Source organism: Rhinolophus hipposideros (assembly GCF_964194185.1).
Source record: "Rhinolophus hipposideros genome assembly, chromosome: 24".
Classification (NCBI taxonomy): Eukaryota; Metazoa; Chordata; class Mammalia; order Chiroptera; family Rhinolophidae; genus Rhinolophus; species Rhinolophus hipposideros.
This window is the reverse complement of record NC_138070.1, coordinates 35,235,126-35,252,575: the sequence shown is the minus strand read 5'-3', so window position 1 is coordinate 35,252,575 and position 17,450 is coordinate 35,235,126. Positions and strand designations below refer to the sequence as shown.

At 37.9% G+C, this 17,450-nt stretch overlaps 1 protein-coding gene across 9 annotated transcripts in view; it reads left to right on the top strand.

The window, feature by feature from the left end:
• Positions 1 to 17,203, top strand: part of VWA5A (von Willebrand factor A domain containing 5A) — a 32,480-nt gene extending 15,277 nt beyond the window's left edge. For 4 of the 9 annotated variants that reach the window (XM_081038008.1, XM_081038005.1, XM_081038006.1 and 1 more), the window contains 8 exons: positions 2,355 to 2,469; positions 3,186 to 3,350; positions 3,622 to 3,722; positions 4,162 to 4,409; positions 7,798 to 8,121; positions 9,848 to 9,978; positions 13,129 to 13,255; positions 13,811 to 14,876. In XM_081038008.1, the coding sequence (XP_080894134.1) occupies positions 2,355 to 2,469; positions 3,186 to 3,350; positions 3,622 to 3,722; positions 4,162 to 4,409; positions 7,798 to 8,121; positions 9,848 to 9,978; positions 13,129 to 13,255; positions 13,811 to 13,890 (1,291 nt within the window). In that variant the 3' untranslated portion in view covers positions 13,891 to 14,876. Of the gene's footprint in view, positions 1 to 2,354; positions 2,470 to 3,185; positions 3,351 to 3,621; positions 3,723 to 4,161; positions 4,410 to 7,797; positions 8,122 to 9,847; positions 9,979 to 13,128; positions 13,256 to 13,810; positions 14,877 to 16,167 lie in introns of those variants that run through there. The other 5 variants (XM_081038011.1, XM_081038012.1, XM_081038009.1 and 2 more) reach the window with 3 other exon arrangements.
• The last annotated feature ends 247 nt before the right edge of the window (positions 17,204 to 17,450 follow it).

Sequence of the window (17,450 nt, the reverse complement as noted above, 5' to 3'; positions counted from 1 at the left end):
TTTTTGCATGAAATTATCTCTGATGATGCATTATGATGTTACTAAATTTTATATAATAGGTCGGAGTATTATTGTTTTTTCATTCCTGATGTTGGTTATTTGTGCCTTCTCTATTTTTTCCCTTGGCCTAATGTTTGTCAATTTAAATAATCTTTTCAAACCACCAGCATTTTTGAGTTTGTGGATCCTCTCTATTGTATAATTGTTTTCTGCATAAATAATGTTTGCTCCTGTTTTTGTTACTTTCTTTCCTTTAAATTTTTGGGTTTATTGGCTGTTCTTTTTCTAACATACGGAGATGGATGCTCAGATAGTTGATTTTTAGACTTCTTTTTCCTTTCTAGTATATGTATTTAGAACTACAAATCCTAAATTTGTATACATCATTTTTCATTGGTATCCACTTGAGAATATTTTTAATTATCATTATTTCTTTTTAAAGCCTATGTTATTCAGAAGTATTGTGTATAATTTCCCAATATTTGGGTGTTTTCTATTTCTTTTTTAATTGCCAGATATTTTATGTGAAAAATTGTGGAAATTCTTTGAGCATCTAGATGATTACCTCACTCTGAAAGGATTTACTCTTAGCTTCTGACAGTTTGCTAGACTAGAAACAGATAATCTTAGTCCAATTAGTTTAATAAGCTTCAATCATTTAATGGCTGTTTTATTTCAGATTCAGCTCTACCTCTAGGGTAGTTCTACAGGCTTGTATTAAACAAACAAACAAACAAACAAACAAAAACCTGAGTATCTACCAGGGCACCTTCTCTTTGGAAAGTCCAAATCTGAAACTGCTTAGCTTTTCAACCTTTCAGTCATCCGTTTTGTACTTGGCACTTGCTTCAAGGGGTAAAGTGATACCAGATGCCAGGCTCATCTCTCTTGGCTTCCCTCCTCTCCCAGATATTATTACATTCTTGGTAACCTTCTGATGATTTCAAAGATTATTAAAAATGTTGTGTACAGCTTTTCTAGCTCTCTACTGGCTTGGAACAACTTAGTCTAGCATTGCTGTGAGCAGAACTCTCTTAGGGTATTATACTTTAAGGCAGATGTCATCCATTTAAGTTCCAGTTTCCCTGCTTGTTAGCTGTTTGGACAAATCAACTAAACTCTCCAAGCCTCAATTTCCTTACTTGAAAATGGAGATAATAATAGTATTTACCTTATAGGTTTACCATGAGGGTTAAAAGAGTATACCTAAGGAAAGCATTAGGAACTGTGCTTGACAGAAAATAAATGCTGTACAAATTTTGGTAATTATTATCCTTATTTCTATCATCCATATGAAGCACTTAAATAAGTTTTAGGCATGTAATTGGACATCAGTAAACATTATTTAGCTTTACTTTATGTAACATATGGAAAAAAAAACAAAGCCTCTTGAACATATACATCAAAGCCCTTTATAAGTCATAAAGAACATAGGTTACAGTTCAAAAATCATGTTGGCAATTTAAAAGTGATAATATCAAGATGCTGGCAGGCTGTCATCTCTAGGGAACAGTATCACAGTTAGGTCACCATAATTAGATGTCTGGTTCTTACCCTTCCCAGTTTAGAGCATTCATCCTGATGCTGATGTCACTAGATTTGGGGATGATGACTCACATTAACCCAATTCGGAAGAGACTGATTCATAAGCCAAAATAACAGTGTGTTAATTAATTTACAATGAGAACTATCCTTGCCATGTCTGGGAAAATGCTTGTATTAGTATTACCTACATATTCTCTGTTTATAGACAGTTTTAATTGGGAAGCCAGATTCTAATTAAATGCTATTTGGTGTACATGGACTAAAGCAGGGAGAGAACCCTCCAGTTAGAAGAGCAGAAGGCACTCTTTCCCAGCCTAGGACCAGCCTTGCCAGGGCAGATGTGGTTCCAGAACAACGTTAGTCAAGCACTGATGATAGTGTCAATTTTTTCTTAATTCTCCCACTTTCTGATTAACACATTTTTTGGATTATAAAATAATTGATGAGGATGTAGTCCTATTATTTTCCTTTTTCTGCTTTTAGAATCAGTATACTATATAATCGTTTGCCAAGGGGATCATATAGTCAGACAGAACAGTGCTCAAACGCCATCTCCACCATTTCAAAGTATGTGATCCTGGACAGAGTTCTAAAATTATTTGTGCCTCCGTTTCTTACCTGCAAAATGCAGCATAAACCTGCCTCCTAGGAGTCTTCTGATGATTAATCATTAATTTAAGGCATATAACCTCCTGAAATATAGAATATACTCAATAAATAGTAGCTATTATGTATTTTTGACTATTATGTATTGATTTTATAATTTCACACCTTAGTCCCTATCTCTCACTTCTATTTTACAATTGCAGATGTTTCTCATTTGGTATCGGAGAAGGAGCCTCCACCAGCCTAATAAAAGGCATTGCCCGGGTATCAGGGGGTGCATCAGAATTTATCACAGGCAAGGAGAGGATGCAGTCCAAGGTGAGGGGCAGGCCTTGTGTCCAGAAGCGGTGATCCAGAGCAAATGTGGAGCAGGGGGTACACTGCTACAAGGCAAAGGCAGCAACTTGCCTCCAGGATTCTTTCTTTATTATCCCCAAGGCTTTGGGCTCTATATTTAGTGGGACTACTTTTGACCTTATGTAAAAGGGGCACACTATAGTTTCTGGAGAAATGGCATCTGGACCTAGTATTTGGAGATCCAGAGATGAGATGCTGGAAGAGGTCAGTGCTTTGTGTTTAAGACCAGAAACAGAAACTTTAAGAATTTTGATTGTCATGATTGACATTCTAGGTGTGTGTCTTAGGACCTCTTTTGGTACTATATCCTATGCTCCAGGCAAATGATACAAGGAAAACAGGAAGGGACAATTATAATATGTCTGGTAGATTGGAATAGGTGGTAAATTGATACTCCATTTGATTAGTATGCAAAAGGGAAGACATCTTCCACCTCTGGTTATGTTAATAAATTCCTCTTTTCCAGTTGGTACCATTTCTTATTTGATCCCTACTTCTCTAGGGTTTCCTCATGTGTAAAGCAAAAGTAATAATGACCACCTCCTAGTATAGTATTAAGGAATAGACATAACATGTATTGTGTCACATAGCACCTGGTGCATCAAAAACATTCAGTTAGTAGTAGTTATTGTTGCCATTATTATTTTTGGTGTTTATTCTGTTCTTTCTTCCTTTAGGCTCTTAGGGCCCTGAAACGTTCTCTGCAGCCTATAGTAGAGGATGTTTCTTTGAGCTGGGCTTTGTCTCCTGGTCTCTCTGCTAAAATGCTTTCTCCAGAACAGAGTGTCATCTTTAGAGGTCAGAGGTTAATCATCTACGCCCAATTGACTGGGATGATGCCGGTGAGTTTTTATTCTTTTTTGTTCTTCTAGTCAGAGTAGCTACTGCCCTGAACTCTGTTCTGGACAATTTCATTAAAGCTGGTAGGATTTCCTCAAGAGATTGCACTTGCCAGACAGAGTCAGCCTCCCGCCTTCTCCATCATGCCAGTTCCTGAGCTACCTGGTTTTCAGTCCGAAATTTTAATATGTTGGTTTGGGGAGCTGCTCTAATTCTGACATTTCTCTTGGTGATCTCTCCATTCTATCATTTTTACTCTTCTCTAATTTGTAGCCAGCAGAGGCAACAGGAGAAGTTTGCCTCAAATACACCCTCCAGGGCAAGAGTTTTGAGAATAAAGTGACATTTTCTCTACAACCCAAGACTGATGCCAAGTGAGAATTCAGTTTTCTTTTGTCCTTTCCTCTCCTCTCCTCTCCTCTCCTCTCCTCTCCTCTCCTCTCCTCTCCTCTCCTCTCCTCTCCTCTCCTCTCCTCTCCTCTCCTCCCCTCCCCTCCCCTCCCCTCCCCTCCCCTCCCCTAACCCTCCCCTCCCCTCCCCTCCCCTCCCCTCCCCTCCCCTCCCCTCCCCTTCCTTTCCTTTTTTTTTTCCCTTTCTTTTCGACTCTGCAATCCTTAGGATTGGTTTCCTGCTCTTAATTTTGGGCTCAATTGTTTCCCAAATATCTCTTTTTTGTTTTAAGCCACCCAGGTTTTACCTCTTCCTTTGTCTGGCTTTTTCCTCCCCATGCCACCCCTAACTTTTGAGGGCCCTGAGAAACTGATTCTTGTGTGCTTTTCCCTAAGTCACAGGATTTTTTTTTTTTTCTTTTAGTCTTACCATTCACCGCCTTGCTGCCAAGTCCTTTCTCCAGACTAAGGACATGGGCTTCAGGGAGACTCCAGCAAATGATAGAAAAGACGTGTTAAAAGTCAGCATTGAGTGTGGAGTCATAAGCTCCCACACAGCTTTCATTGCCATCAACAAGGATCTCAACAAGCCAGTTCAGGGCCCCCTGGTTCGTAGAGACATTCCAAGGCCAATTCTATTGTGTGCTTCTGCTATGATGCCCCGTGGAGGTGGTGAGTTTTAACCCATTCAGACTCATAAAGTAAGGAATCCTGGATATTTGAACACATTGTTCAAAGGACATGTTTATGAAAGGTTCTTTTTTTCCTTGTTCTTGTAAATCTAGGATTTCTAGCTAGTACTAAACTTTTCTGTTCTAGGGAACTAGAATATATGCCATTGGCAAAGAGATTTAAAATAATTCAATGGGGGTGGATTGAGGAAAAATAAAACAGAAAGTGCATGTAAACATTGAGTAGTTACACTGTCTAAATCTGAAGCTGATTCATCTTATTAATAATTAGATGGTTAATGATTACACAAATGGCTGATGAACAACCTGGTAGTATTAGGAAATGGGTGGGACTCTCTCAGGCATAAACCAAGCAAGCTTGATTATAGATATTAGGGGCTTGAGGATTAGGATCAGGTGGAGAAATTCTCTGCGTAGGTCTCTTGCTGGCGGGGAATGTATGATGTTCTAGAGGCAGGCTTCAAGAATAGCCCAGGTTTTTGGTTGGGTACCTGGGTGGATGATGGTACCATTTATTTAATAGACTAACAAAAGGATAGAAGCAAATGTTGGGGATAAAATGGTGAATTACTTTTGAGAATTTTGAACTTTAGATTCCTATGGAATATCCATATGAAGATGTCTAGTGGACAGGGAAGTAGGTGGATTTGATATTCAGAAGAGAGATCAGGGGTGAACATATACATTTGGCAATATTTAGCATGTAGGTAATAACTGCAGTCATGAGAATGGATGAGATTATTCAGAGGGCAAGCATAAAGTGAGATGAAAAAAGGGATGAGACTGAAACACTGAAAAATATCTAGTATCTAGGGATGGATTCCCAAACCATAATAAAAAGCAATGAAGTATGAACAAAGAAGTGAGTACATATTTAAAACAAATAGAAATTAGACATGAAAAAATAGAAATTAGACATTGAAAAGGGAGTTATCAAAGTATCAGATACTACAGAGATGTAAAAGTAAAATTGAAAAGGGTCTTGAGTCAATATCAAAGAAGTCCTAGTTAATCTAATCAAGAACAATTTCACTAGCTCAGATGAGGAAAGAGTGTATTATACAATCTTAAAGAGCAAATAAGAGGTGGGAAATAAGGGACAGTTTGTGTAGATTCTTTTTATAAATGTTGAAAAGGGGAAGGAATAGAGAGTGATATCTATAGAAGTTGTAGAGCTGACGTGTATGTGTGTGTGTGTGTGTGTGTGTGTGTGTGTGTGTGTGTGTTTTATATCTCTTTTAAATTCCGGAATGGTAGAGAATTAAGGATGTTGTAATGCTAATAGGAAAGTGCCCCTAGAGAGGGTTGACAATATTGAGAGGGGAGTTAATTGAGAAGGGTGTTTGAGGAAGTGAGAGAGGATGAGATCTAGAACAGCAGTGGAAGGATTAGCGTTTAGTAGGACAAGTATTAGTACATTCTCTTCCCTATTGTCAGGAAGTGGAGGAAAGGTGATGGTATTAGATTTTAGTTCATAGGCTGAGAGGCAAGTTTTTGGACTTTCTGTCTGATAGTTTTTCTATAGTTTTAGTGACAGCAGAAGCAAGATTAGCTAATGAATATGAAAGTACAGTGGTAGAAGAGACAACCTTAGGCAAGGGTTTGAAATAATACTGGAAAATTGAAGAGTGAAATACTCAGGGAGAAACAGAGCATTTGTCAAGGAGTGTTGAGGTTCCAGTTTAGTTTTGACACCTTGACTTTTTTAGTGGCACCAAACTACTAAGGGGAATCAGTTTATGTGACACATTTCAGCAGTACTCAACAGCTTTGGTATAAAAAAGAAGAAAGTAGAGTGTTGGCTTAATTTCAAGGTTGGGGTTTTGCTAGGTGGGTGTGATATAAAGAAAATTAGGGATATGGAATTGAAGATATTGATAAGAGAGTGGTAGTGTTGGACCTGAGATTTACCATATTTTGCCGTACAGAATGTGCACTTTGTTGCCCAAATTTGCAAGGGAAAAATAAGGATGCACTTTATACATGGGTAGTGCTAATTCCGTATCTATATAAATGTTTTTAATTCATTTATTTATGCTTGTGAGTTAAACGTGTAAATCAATGACGATATCTGTATGCAAATTAATGGAAATCAATGACGATATCCGTATGCAAATTAATACCCTGGAATACGATCATTGGTTTTGTTGAACTTATGATGAACTTGCAATGATGAAGAGTTCTTGGCCATCTATGATGCGTAAATATTGTAAATTTGTTACAGGTACATAAAATTTCTTGTACCTTGTATCTGTTCTTGTGTTTTGTAATTATTTGTTACATAAAATTTCTTGTACCATAATATGTTAAAAAATAAACGCTAAAATTCCTAATACAAGAAACAAGCACCTATATGTAAACAAATAAAAATTTGTTTCAATTAAAAAATTAAAAGGAAAGATTTTTTCCCCTGAAAGTTTGGGCCAAAAATGTGGGTGCCCATTATACATGGGAACGCATTATACCTGTAAAAATACGGTAGGCTAAATGGAAAAGAGGAAAGATAGAGGAAGTTTTTATATAGGGTAAAACAGGAGACAAAATTTAGAAGTCCAGATAAGGTCCAAGGCCAGGTAAAATAGAAATCTCTGTGTTAGAAAGCTGGAAAAAGTAGATACTGTATTTTAAAAGTAGACTTTTTTCTTCAATTTATTTATTTTTTACAGATGGAACAATTCTGCTTAATAACAAGGTCCAGGCTTGGGAGGGAGTGGCTGAAGTAGAACGGAGGCTGAAGCCATTTAATTTGAGGAAATCAAGGGGCTTTGAATTAGGGTATTGAATAGGTTATTTCCGTGGGTGATTAATTTCTTGAATATGATGGCAGGCCTTGCAATGAATGGAAGTCTTTGATTTAGTTTTTAGATACTTCAGTGAATGATAGAAAGTGACAAAGAATTTGGAGGTTGACAGCAGTGAGTATATGAGAAAGGTAATCCGGATGAGGGTAGAGGAGTAACGACATGGATGTGGCAATTGGGAGTGAAGAGGTTGCCAACCGTGTCTCCCAAACCTGCGTACTTGGGGTATGGTAACTAGAATAACCACCATTTTAGAGGGATAGAGGGAGAAAAGTTTTTTAGAAGGAAAAATTAAAGTTAACAAATATTTAGAAGAAGCCTCCTGTAATGAAACTGAAGATGCAGAAAAGATCATTGTCATGTGTCAAGAGGACACAATAGAAAGGGCTCAGAGGGTGAGAGTGTGTGCTGGAGTTGAGCTCATGGGAGAAGAAAAAATGAACAATGAAGTTGGTAACTGAGGTTGACGTGCACAGGAACATATGTGTCTCAACTTATCAGAGCCCTTTGCTTATGGCACAGAGCAGAGGGTGCCTCAGTGTCAGTGTCTGTACTGATGTTTTTCAGCTCATACAAAGGCCTCATCCTCCTACCGTCCTCCAGCATCTCGGCCCATGAGGAGCACTTCTTACTACTCAAGCATGTCATACCAGCAGAATTGTTATGATTCCCATAGGTCCACAATTAGCAAGAGCCTGTATTCTCTAGGTGAGCATCTTTCCAGGGACTTTTTCTCACCAATGTTTATCACACATATAGGACTAAACAAACACCAAGCTCTTGGTGATCATAGATCAAAGAAGAAATTCATGTCTCTCAAAAAGACCTCTCCTGAGATGGCAAGGGCTCATTCTTCCACCACTACCACCAACTTGGAAACTCACCATACAGGTGAGATGGGCCTCAGTTCTCTGATCTATGAGGACTGAAGAACTAATCTTCAACACTCTGCTATCTTGTGGCTTCTACCCAGCAGGTAATCCATTTGAAAAGTATCAGGCAGAGGGTGAAATTTGTCCAGTCCCTATATTTACCAGAATCAGCCCAGCTCCAGTAGTCTACAATAGAGGATATGGAACTTACCCCAGTGGAGTCTGGGTTGAGCCCTAGTTAATCTAACCCCTTTGCCTTCTCAGTTCACAAACCTTGCCTACAGGCTGGGGCCCTCCTCTTGCAGAACTCAGCTGCCCCCTGTTGGGGCCCCTGCTGCACTGATCATTCTTTTTCAAGTTGGGTTTGAAGACAGATCTTCCTGATGCTGTCTGATGACATTCTTTGTCACCAAAGAGTGTTCCTTGGTCATTGCCTTGCATTCCAAATTGAGTCAAAATACATTTTACCACTAACGGGTTCTTTTTCTACTAAAACAGATTTAAAGGTAATTTCTTTCTCCTCTCTCCATTTTTTGTAGCAAGAGTTTTTGGTGTACAATTGTTTAATTGTTTAAACATCTCCTTTGCCACTTATTGTCTACTTATTCTCCTTAGGCTGCTAATTAAAAAGAGGGCTTCAAGGTCTAAGGTGAAGTCAGATCTCTGTACGACCAATTACTGTGGAGTTTTAAGCAAATTACTTCACTTTTCAGAGCTATAGTTCCCTCAGCTGCACAACTATTCACCTCTTAGGGTTTTCATGAGAACCTTCTTAATGTAATCCATGGAGTAGGTTCTCAGTTTGTATTGGTTCCCTGAGATGGTCTACTATGCATTAACTTGGAATATCTTCCACTCTAGACCTCTCTCATGGATCCTCTCACTAAAGTAGAAAGAAAAATTACTCAGCAGTGTTATGCTGCTGATTTTTGTGAATTAATTGGCAGTAGGGAGCCAATTATGGGTCTTCTATATACTTTATGTTCTTTCTCATGTATCAGGCATTATTGTCTCCAATTTACAGAGAAGGCTGAGATTCCCATTGGTTAAATAATTATTACATTTTGAGTGTTAGCAGAGCTGAGAGTCAAACTCAGACTCTCAAAATCAGAGCCTGAGATTTTTTTTCCTTTAGAGTAGAACTGTTTTTTTCTAGTTACAGTTTTTTTCTTGCCTGCTAATTTCTAAATTGCTCTAAGTTTATCATCTCATAGTGAATAGTCAGATGTGAGATACTTCCTATGAAAAATTCTATGGTCTTGAAGCAATTTTTATACCTCTAGGATTCGATGTTAGACAGTAGACTATTTGAAATAGATTCCTGACTGCTTCCTTTTTATCTGTTTTCTTTTAAAATTTTTGATAATTAAAATTCAAGCTATATTTGTCTAGGTCTTTTTAATATACCTAATGTTTTAAGGGTTATTTAAACAGAACTGGATAAGACTAAACAGCACCGTCATGTGGGTTCTTTAGTACCTCAAATCTTTCTCTTGTTGCTCAATTTTGTAAGTGTAGCTCCTCAATTGGCCTACATTGGTGGCCATCACTCAGGTGGCCTACATTGTCACAGAGAAAATGCATGTCTCCCTGGGGAAAGACTGAAATGGGGATCGTGGTAGAATCTGCTTAGCTCTGCACATTTGCTACAGCCTATCTCTGAATTGAGACCTCTCTCACTCAGGTGTGGTATGGGACCAGATGCTCCTTGATTTCTCATCCTCTTTCTTTTTTCTTCCCTGAAGTCTTTGGAGATAATCATCTTGTACAGCTGATTTCCCTCCAAAAGGCAGATGGTTCCTGGGATCTGAATGAAGGTCTGGCCATGGTTCTAGGTATGAGTTTGAAAGATATACTGGCTGCACTCCCTATCCAGGTGAGATTCAGAGAAGAAACTGGAGTATGTATCTTTGAGAGGTTGGATCCATAAAGAGAATTGAGGTGAATCATGACTTACCTGAACAAGGAGAATATAGAAGGCCATAGACTAAATTAATTTCTAATAAATAGAAGTTGAAGCAGGTTAGAACAGAAGGGACAAGGAACTAATAATCTAGCTAAAAGGTGTTAATAGTTTTGAGTTGATGGGTGACAAAGGAAAAGCAAAAAATCCTTTTCCGCTTTAACTGCATTCCCTGCCCATATAATAACTAGTGTTTATTGAACAATTAATCTGTGCCAGGCTAACTGTGCTAAGCACTTAACATTAATGATCTTATTTATTCATCACAACAATTAAATAAGGTAAACCTATTCACATTGCCATTTATAGATGAGGAAACTGAAGCCCACAGAAGTATAATAATGTATCTGGGTTGACCTAACCAGTCAGTGGCAGAGCTGGATTTAATCCTAGGACTATCAGTCTTCCGAGCCCACATTATTGCTTCTCTTCTTCCTAAAGAAAGTGGTTCAGAAATTAGCAAAATTTTATTGAAGTTAGGATAGGTGAAATATTAATAGGGATTACCTAGTTATTTCAAATGTGTTCAAATCTGTTGGTGAGAAAAAATTATGTTCCAGAATTTCAAGGTAACTTACTAAATTTTCTAAATGAAATATTGTTAAATATAAGACAAATGCCAAAAGGCTGGAGGCCATCGTTCTGAATTTACAAAATGTGGATTGTGATGAAATAAAATCAAGTAGCCTATAACTATATTGTCTAACACAGTATCTACTAGTCACATGTGGCTATTGAGCTCTTAAAATATGGCTAATGGAAATGAGGAACAAAATTCTTAATTGAAGTGCGCTGTAATTATGAAAGACATACTGATTTTAAAGAATGTAAAATATTTCATTAAAAATTATTTTATATTGATTATATGTTAAAATGACATTTTAAATATATTAGGTTAAATAAAATATATTAGTAAAACAATTGTACCTCCTTATTTTTACATTTTTTTCCTTTTTTGTGGGGGGGAAGGGGAGCAGGACTTTATTGGGGGAACAGTGTGTCAATCTTAGTTGCAGAGGGTGCCGTTCAGCTTTAAGTTGGTGTCCTTTCAGTCTTAGTTGTGGAAGGTGCAGCTCAGCCAGCTCAGCTCCAGGTCTAGTTGCCATTGTTAGTTGCAGGCAGCTCAGCCCACCATCCCTTGCAGGAGTCGAACCGGCGACTTTGTGGTTGAGAGGACGTTCACCAACCAGTTGAGCCATCTGGGAGCTTAGCGACAGCTCAGCTCAAGGTGCCTTGTTCAATCTTAGTTGCAGGTGGCAGAGCCCACCATCCGTTGCGGGACTCGAGGAGTTGAACTGGCAACCTTGTAGTTGAGAGCCCACTGGCCCATGTGGGAATCGAACCCGCAGCCTTCAGAGTTAGGAGCATGGAGCTCCAACTACCTGAGCCACCGGGCCTGCCCCTATTTTTACATTTTTACAGGTGGCCACTAGTACACTTAAAATTATGTGTGTTTAGCACTATATTACTATTGAAAAATACTCTTCTAGAACCAATAATTAAAAGGATACTTTGTAAACAATTTATTAATTTAATTAATTAACATAATTAATTTGTAAGCAATTAGAAGATATAAAGATCATGAAGTTCTAACTTGGCATCATTCAGAATAAGACATGTCAGACTGGCATTTTCTTCTTTGACATGGTAACTGTGCCAATAAATCAAGGGAATCAAAAGCCCTGACGTATCTGAATTTCAATAAGGAATTTGAATTTTTCTTAATGATGAGTATGTGGACTGAGTACAAACTAGCTGAAAACTCATAGCACTGAATAATGAATTTATTCAAATTTAAAACAGATTTCTAGACCCACCAGGCTGTGAATTCTCTGGAGGTTCATATTTTCAATGAATATTTAGATGAAAATGTTGACCAACGCTTTCCTATTTGTGTATGACAAAACTGGGAGATACAGTATTAGACAAGGAAATTAGGATCCTCAAAATCCTTGAACAATAACTTGAAATTTTCTATGATAAAATTTCATAGAAACAGTATTCACAGATAAAATACTGTTTTTCATTCTAAATTCTCAACTATACAAATAGAAGGAAGAAGCAAAACGACTTAAGAGCTGTTGCACCTGAAAATCAGAGATTTTAGGTAACCACAAACTGAGTATGAATCACATGTTCAAAACATGGTTAGTGGAGGGCAATAGCATTGTCAGAAAAGTTATATGCATTATATATTTTTGGGCCGGGGTCATAAAATTTCATACGTACATTTACCACCAGGTGTGACATTTAAGGAGATAGATATATTTCAAAAATCACTGTGATGTTTGTTTCTAGACTAGGAGAACAAACCTGGGGATTCTAACTGCTTTGACATAAGTAGTCCTCTTAAGGAAGAATTAAAGGAACTGAGAAGTTTTATCTGAAACAAGACTACTCAGAGGACATGAGAGCTTTTTTCAAATTTTAAAGGTCATGATGTAAAAGAATTTCTCTTGATCCGTTGTCTCTAAAAACTGGAGTTGGGAGCTGTGGGTGAAATCTCATGGGAGCCCATTTTCTGTTCTATGGCTGAGACTTTCTGTTGAGCAGTCTGACTTGAATCAATATTTGGCCTCCGTTGCTAGCTCTGTCATTTGCTAGAAGGCTAACTTTAGACAAATTATTTCACTTTTGTATGAATCAGTTTTCTCTCTTAAAAATATGGTTATTAATAATTCCTCTTTTTTTCTGGTTGTTTTGGTAAGGGTTCAACTAAAAAAAATACGTAAAGATACTTTATAAAATATAAAGCAACTGTGCATGGGTTTCTTTTATCAGAGCTGGCTAATCCTTGTTGGGGGTGTTTTAGGAGTTTCAAGCACTGTCCCCGTAGTTACACTGAATTTGAATTTTAAGACCTTTCTACCCTAAGATTCAGTGGATTGTTGCCCTGAGGTTTTAGAGCCTGGCAGTATGCATTGCAAGTCCTAAAGCTGGTCAAGTCGTTTAGTAACAGTTTGGGGCAAGGGAAGTAAGGAGGGCGTGGAGCTTTCTGTATTCCCTTGAGGGGTTTCCTGCTCCGACCTGAAGGCTTCAGGGATGTCTCTGTCTATCACACAGAATGCGGATTCCTCAGGCTGGGCCACAGTCTTGGCTGTGCTCTGGCTCCATGCCAATGCTAAGGACATGAAGTCCGAGTGGGAGCTTCTGGAAAGAAAAGCTGTGGTCTGGATTCACATCCATGCAGGTAGGAAAACCATCCTATGACCCCATCTCCTTAGCTCCTTAGGAATGTAGGCGTCTTCTCTGACACTGAGCCTCCAGGCCTCAGATAGGGTGACCAAGAGGGAAACCCTGTAGTCCTCTTCCCCATGCATCTCGGTCCAGACCTTTGATCATCTCCCAGATAGTTGTTTCCTTGGCGGAATGAAGGTACAATCTAAATTGGAGGAGGTGGGGAGGCATGCAAAGAGGGAAAGGGACATGTATCGGAGAATGAATTGTGAGAAAGATACGAGGTGGCATTTATTCTCCTTACTATGTCAGTACTATACTGAGTGTGAGACTGGACTTGGAGCACTTACTCCTTGAGTGTTTATTATCTCACTGCTGCTGAGTATTTCTGGGGGTAGAGAAGATCAAAGGGAATTTGGGCAATGTGAAGGGAAAAGTTAAGGGTACTGGAGAAAGATAAAAGCAGGACTCCGGGGAGATGACTGGTATAGTTTAAGGGAGACTAGAAGAGAAGCATTTATTCTTACTGCTTCCCTCAGCCCTAATTCTTATTTTCTCCTCATAACAGGCTCTGTCATGAATGTGCTTATGAGAGCTGCTATTGCTTTCCTGAAATCATCTGCGGATCCTGCCATCTTTATCCTCTGAAGGTATCATCCAGAAAAAACAAGATCCTCTTCTATACTACTGTCCTTTTCTTTACGCCTTCTTCTGCTGTAATGTGTTTTTGTATTTTACACCTGTCCTGTCTGTTTTTTGTCATAAAAGTAAAGGTTGCCCACCCCTGACCCCTGCTTCTGTGTTCCAGAATATAATTTTCTTTAAGATATGATTTTCCTTTGGATATAATTTTCCTTTCCCCAGCAAGTACCTTCAGTGAAGTGTCAGTAGTCCCAGAACCTGTTCCCTTTCTTGGAGGAGTTCAAAGGATTCCTAGGCAGTAAAGTTCCTCCCAGGTTTTCCAGTGATAACATGAAAAACAAGTGACATAGACTCCAGACTAAAGATTACAACATTGTTGTTAGAGAATGCCTGAATTAGAGAACTGTCTGCATTATTTTTATTTGCTTTTGATTTTATGTACTTATCAGGACCAGACTGGGGAACTATACAGTTTTCTATTCTTAGAGACGAGGAAGGGAGGTTAAAAGCCAATGCTGGGATTGATATAACCTCAAATGACAGAGACTCAAGGGGTCCAGTGTGAGCAATGGCACTGTTGGGGACCTTCTTGATGGATGCTATTTGGGTTTTGCTACCTGATACTGCATGTCTTCTCTCTCATTGTCTAAAGGACTTGGGTTGAGTTATACCTCTTGGGGACATGTTTCTCTTTAATCAGGAAACATTTTTGTAAAAGGATGATAATGGAATCTTTACTCCTAGCCTGAACCTGTGAGGTTCCTAAATCACGCTCTGATCTAGTATACTAAAGGAAACAAAAAGTTTAAAGGTAGTTTAAACTTTTTTTTGCCTGAGACCTTAACTACCCCATTATAAAGGAAGGAGAGCCCCTTGATTGTTTGTGACCTTTATATTCCACATTCTCTATCCTAGTGAAAGTGACCCTATTTGATGTGTTGTCCCCTAAAATACTGTTGTATCAATATTAAAATGACTATCTCTACTCTGCACTTTGTTGTATCTGATCTTTTGTATATTTATCCATTGAACCTGCATTGGTTTAATTATGCCTTGTTTTCCCTTCCAACTTTTCTGATGCTGCCAATGTTCACACTGTGTACTGTCCCCATAAATTATGTTGTAGGCTGATTTCCTGTCTTGCTTGAAGCAAGTAAAGGGCACTGGACAGAAAACTACTGTTTAAGTCCTGACCATACACTTAAATAATTAAACGATGATAAATAAAAACTTCTCATGAGCTTAGTATACCCATCTGTAAAACTAAATGATTGAATTAGAACTCTGTTATCACTTTCACCTTGAATAGTCAAGAATCCAGACCTCAATATCTGTTCATCCTTTAAGGTATAAGATGGGCCTAGACTTGAGTTCCGTTAAACTGTTGAGTGAACTGGCATTCTGACGATTTGCTTGAGTTGCATAATAGAGACTGATCTCCGAGGACTGGAGGGCTGTGGCATCACCTGGAAGCTTGTTAGAAATGCAGGCTTGTAGGCAACCACAAAGAACTACTTTATCAAAATCTCCTTTTCAACAAAGGTCTCCAAGTAATTCATATACACATTAAACTAAGAAATGAGGGCTTAGCTTTTGTCATGAAACAGGCTTGTATCCAAATCTGCCAGGTAGATAGGCCATATTGATGTAAGGACAGAGGAGACAACTTCGTGAGGACCATGAAATGTGTAGATCTGCCCACTGCCCAGAAAAAATGACCCTTTACATTTATTATGTAGAGCGTGTGTTATTATATTTATTGTTCACCTCCCCTGTTCTTACTTTTAGCTTCCAGACTGGGCTAGGGCTTGGGGGTCTTCTAAATCAAAAACAAAATAGTCTTTTGTCTTCTCCTTTATAATGCAGAATCAATTACAGTTTTGTTTTTTTGTTTTTTTAACTGCAGTTGAAATTCAATATTTTATATTAGTATCAGGTGTACAGCATTGTGGTTAGACATGTATATAATTTAGGAAGTCCCCGATAAGTCTAGTACCCACCTCGAACCATACCATATGATTTCACTTATATGTGGAATCTAAAGAACAAAATAAATGAACAAAAGAGAAACAGATTCATAGATATAGAGTTCAACTACTGTTTTAAAGTAGCATGGCTTTATTTTTCCATTTGAGCTCTTATGCTATGAAATGTGCCAACTGAAATTCCTTAAATCTAGATAAGTGTCAGTCTTCATAATCACCAAGCATGTTCATTGATGCCCACTTTCAGACCTGGTGCTTCATGTTTTGAAGAAATATAAAGCACCTTCTGTGTTTTCAGGAACTGATAGTCCAGGCAAGGAGCCCAGGAGAGGAGCTGCTCTTATCTCTGATTGGTTGACCTCACCTTGCTGTTTCCTGGCTGCTGCTGACTTGGCCACAAAAAAGATGGCAGACAGCATGGCCTCAAGATTCTCCCACTCAGATTGAGCCCAGTGTCACCAGTGCAGGGTACCATATTCTGCATAGACTTATGAATGAAACCCATTGCCTATTTTCCCCAATTTCAACATAATCATTCTATGAATCATGTAGCATTTGCTTTTCCTCTCCAAACTCCCAGCAATTGCTTCCTTAAAAACAGTACATCTGCTTGAAGTATCTAATTGCCCAGAAGAAAACCAAGAAAAACCCCATGCAATGAGCTAACACCATGTATGCTTTCAGTTTTATCAGTTTTTGCCTCACATATTTTGATGTTTCCTTGTTAGGTGCATACACATTTAAGATTATATTTTCTTGGAGAATTGACCCTTTTACCATTATGTAATACCTTTATCCTGAGGATTTTCCTTGTTCTCAGATCTGCTTTGTCTAAAATGAATACAGCCACTCCAGCTTTGCTTTGATTAGTGTTAGCATGGTATGCATTTCTCCATTCTTTTAATTTTGACTTAATAAAGTAATTATTAATATGATCAGATTGATATATACCATGTTTAACTGTTTTTTATTTGTTGCATTTTAAAAAAATTCCCCTCTTATTTTGCCTTCTCTGGTTTTAGTTAGACATTTTATGTGATTTAATTTTATCTACACTCTCAATATATCAATTATACTTTTGATTTTTTCAGTTGTCCTAGAGTTTGTAATACACATGTTAAAATAATCCTAAATCCACCTTCAAATAACACTATCACTTTATGTGTAATGCAGATACCTTATAACAGTTTTTCTAATTCTTCCCTGCCATCCATTGTGGCACTACTACTATTCATTTCTCTTATCCATATGTTATACCCAATACTTTGTTGTTATTACTTTAAAAAGTCATATTTTAGATCAATTAAGAATAAGAAAAGATTTATTTCACTTTTATTTATTCCTTCTCTGACACTTTCTTTACGTAGATGTGAGTTATGACCTATATCATATTCCTTCTTCCTGAAGAATTTCTTTTAATATTTCTCACAAAACAGAATCTGCTAAAAAAGGATCCTCTCAGTTTTTGTTTTTCTGGGAAAGTTTTATTTTTTCTTTACTTGTGAAAGATAATTTTACAGATGCAGTATTCTATATCCTATCCTATAAATATTTCAACACTTTAAATATTTCATTTCACTC